The sequence below is a fragment of the Alexandromys fortis genome, unplaced genomic scaffold, assembly GCF_014885135.2.
Source record: "Alexandromys fortis isolate MF-2015 unplaced genomic scaffold, M_Fortis_MF-2015_v1.1 scaffold_36, whole genome shotgun sequence".
NCBI classification, from domain to species: Eukaryota; Metazoa; Chordata; class Mammalia; order Rodentia; family Cricetidae; genus Alexandromys; species Alexandromys fortis.
In genome coordinates this window covers 376237-377365 of record NW_026067915.1, presented here as the reverse complement: position 1 = coordinate 377365, position 1129 = coordinate 376237, and the positions used below count along the sequence as shown (strand labels likewise).

At 39.0% G+C, this 1129-nt stretch overlaps 1 protein-coding gene across 3 annotated transcripts in view; it reads right to left on the bottom strand.

Annotated features, from left to right (window-relative positions):
• The window catches only part of Cep70 (centrosomal protein 70), a 52336-nt gene that overhangs the window by 27781 nt on the left and 23426 nt on the right, over positions 1 to 1129 (bottom strand). For all 3 annotated transcript variants that reach the window (XR_007591219.1, XM_050139567.1, XM_050139566.1), the window contains exon 8: positions 626 to 682. Coding sequence is in view for 2 of the 3 variants with exons in the window: in XM_050139567.1 (XP_049995524.1) it covers positions 626 to 682 (57 nt within the window). In the remaining variant the exon portion in view is untranslated. The remainder of the gene's footprint in view (positions 1 to 625; positions 683 to 1129) is intronic.

The window sequence follows — 1129 nt, the reverse complement described above, 5'->3', positions numbered from 1 at the left end:
GGTGGGAAGAGACAGAAATCTTTAATAAATAAAAAAAAAATCTTCAGACCGAAAAGACAAAAAAAAAAAAAAAAGAAATGGAGAGTAAATATTTCCAAAATATACTGTATGCAAATAAGTACACTGTATATGGTGGTTTGAAAGAAATGGCCCCCAAAGTGAGTAGCACTTGTTGTGGCTTGATGGAGTGGGTGTGATCTTGTTGGAGGAAGTGTGTCACTGTGGGGTGGGCCTTTGAGTTCTCCTATGCTCAAAATACTCCCATTGTCTATTTGCTTTCCTGTTGTCTTCTGGTCAAGATGTAGCCAGCACCAAGTCTGCCTGCACACTGCCATGCTCCCCACCACAATGATGATAAACTGAATCTCTGAAACTGTAAGCTGCCACTTCAATTAAATGTTTTCCTTATAAGAGTTACCATGGTCATGGTGTCTCTTCACAGCAACAGAAACCGTAAGACAGTATGCATACATGAAATTCTTGAAGGATAAAAATATTATATTTGAAAAAGAACTTCATAATGATATATAGACTTCCAGAATATAAAGTCTCAAAAGCTATAGAAACTTAACTTGTTCCTGGATAATATTTATCATGAATTACTTTAAAATTATATTACTTATACCTTTGTGTACGGAGTTTTCGAAGTTTAGATTCATAGTAATCAATTAGACAAAGCAATCTGGAAAACAAAAAATATATTCAATTATTTTCAAAATGTAGTATCTGCTATTCTTTCACATAATTTCAAGTTATTATGACAAAAGGAAGCACAGACTAGAGATAGATTACTTAGCAGTGTCCCTAGTTAGTCCCTTGGGAAGCTGAGGATAGGGAACCTGAAATGACCCTATCCTATAGCAATACTGACGAATATCTTTCATATCACCATAGAACCTTCATCTGGTGATGGATGGAGATAGAGACAGAGACCCACACTGGAGCACTGGACTGAGCTCCCAAGGTCCCAATGAGGAGCAGATGAAGGGAGAACACGAGCAAGGATGTCAGGACCATGGGGGGTGCACCCACCCACTGAGACAGTGGGGCTGATCTATTGGGAGCTCACCAAGGCCAGCTGGACTGTGACTGAAAAAGCATGGGATAAAACCGGACTCTCTGATCATGG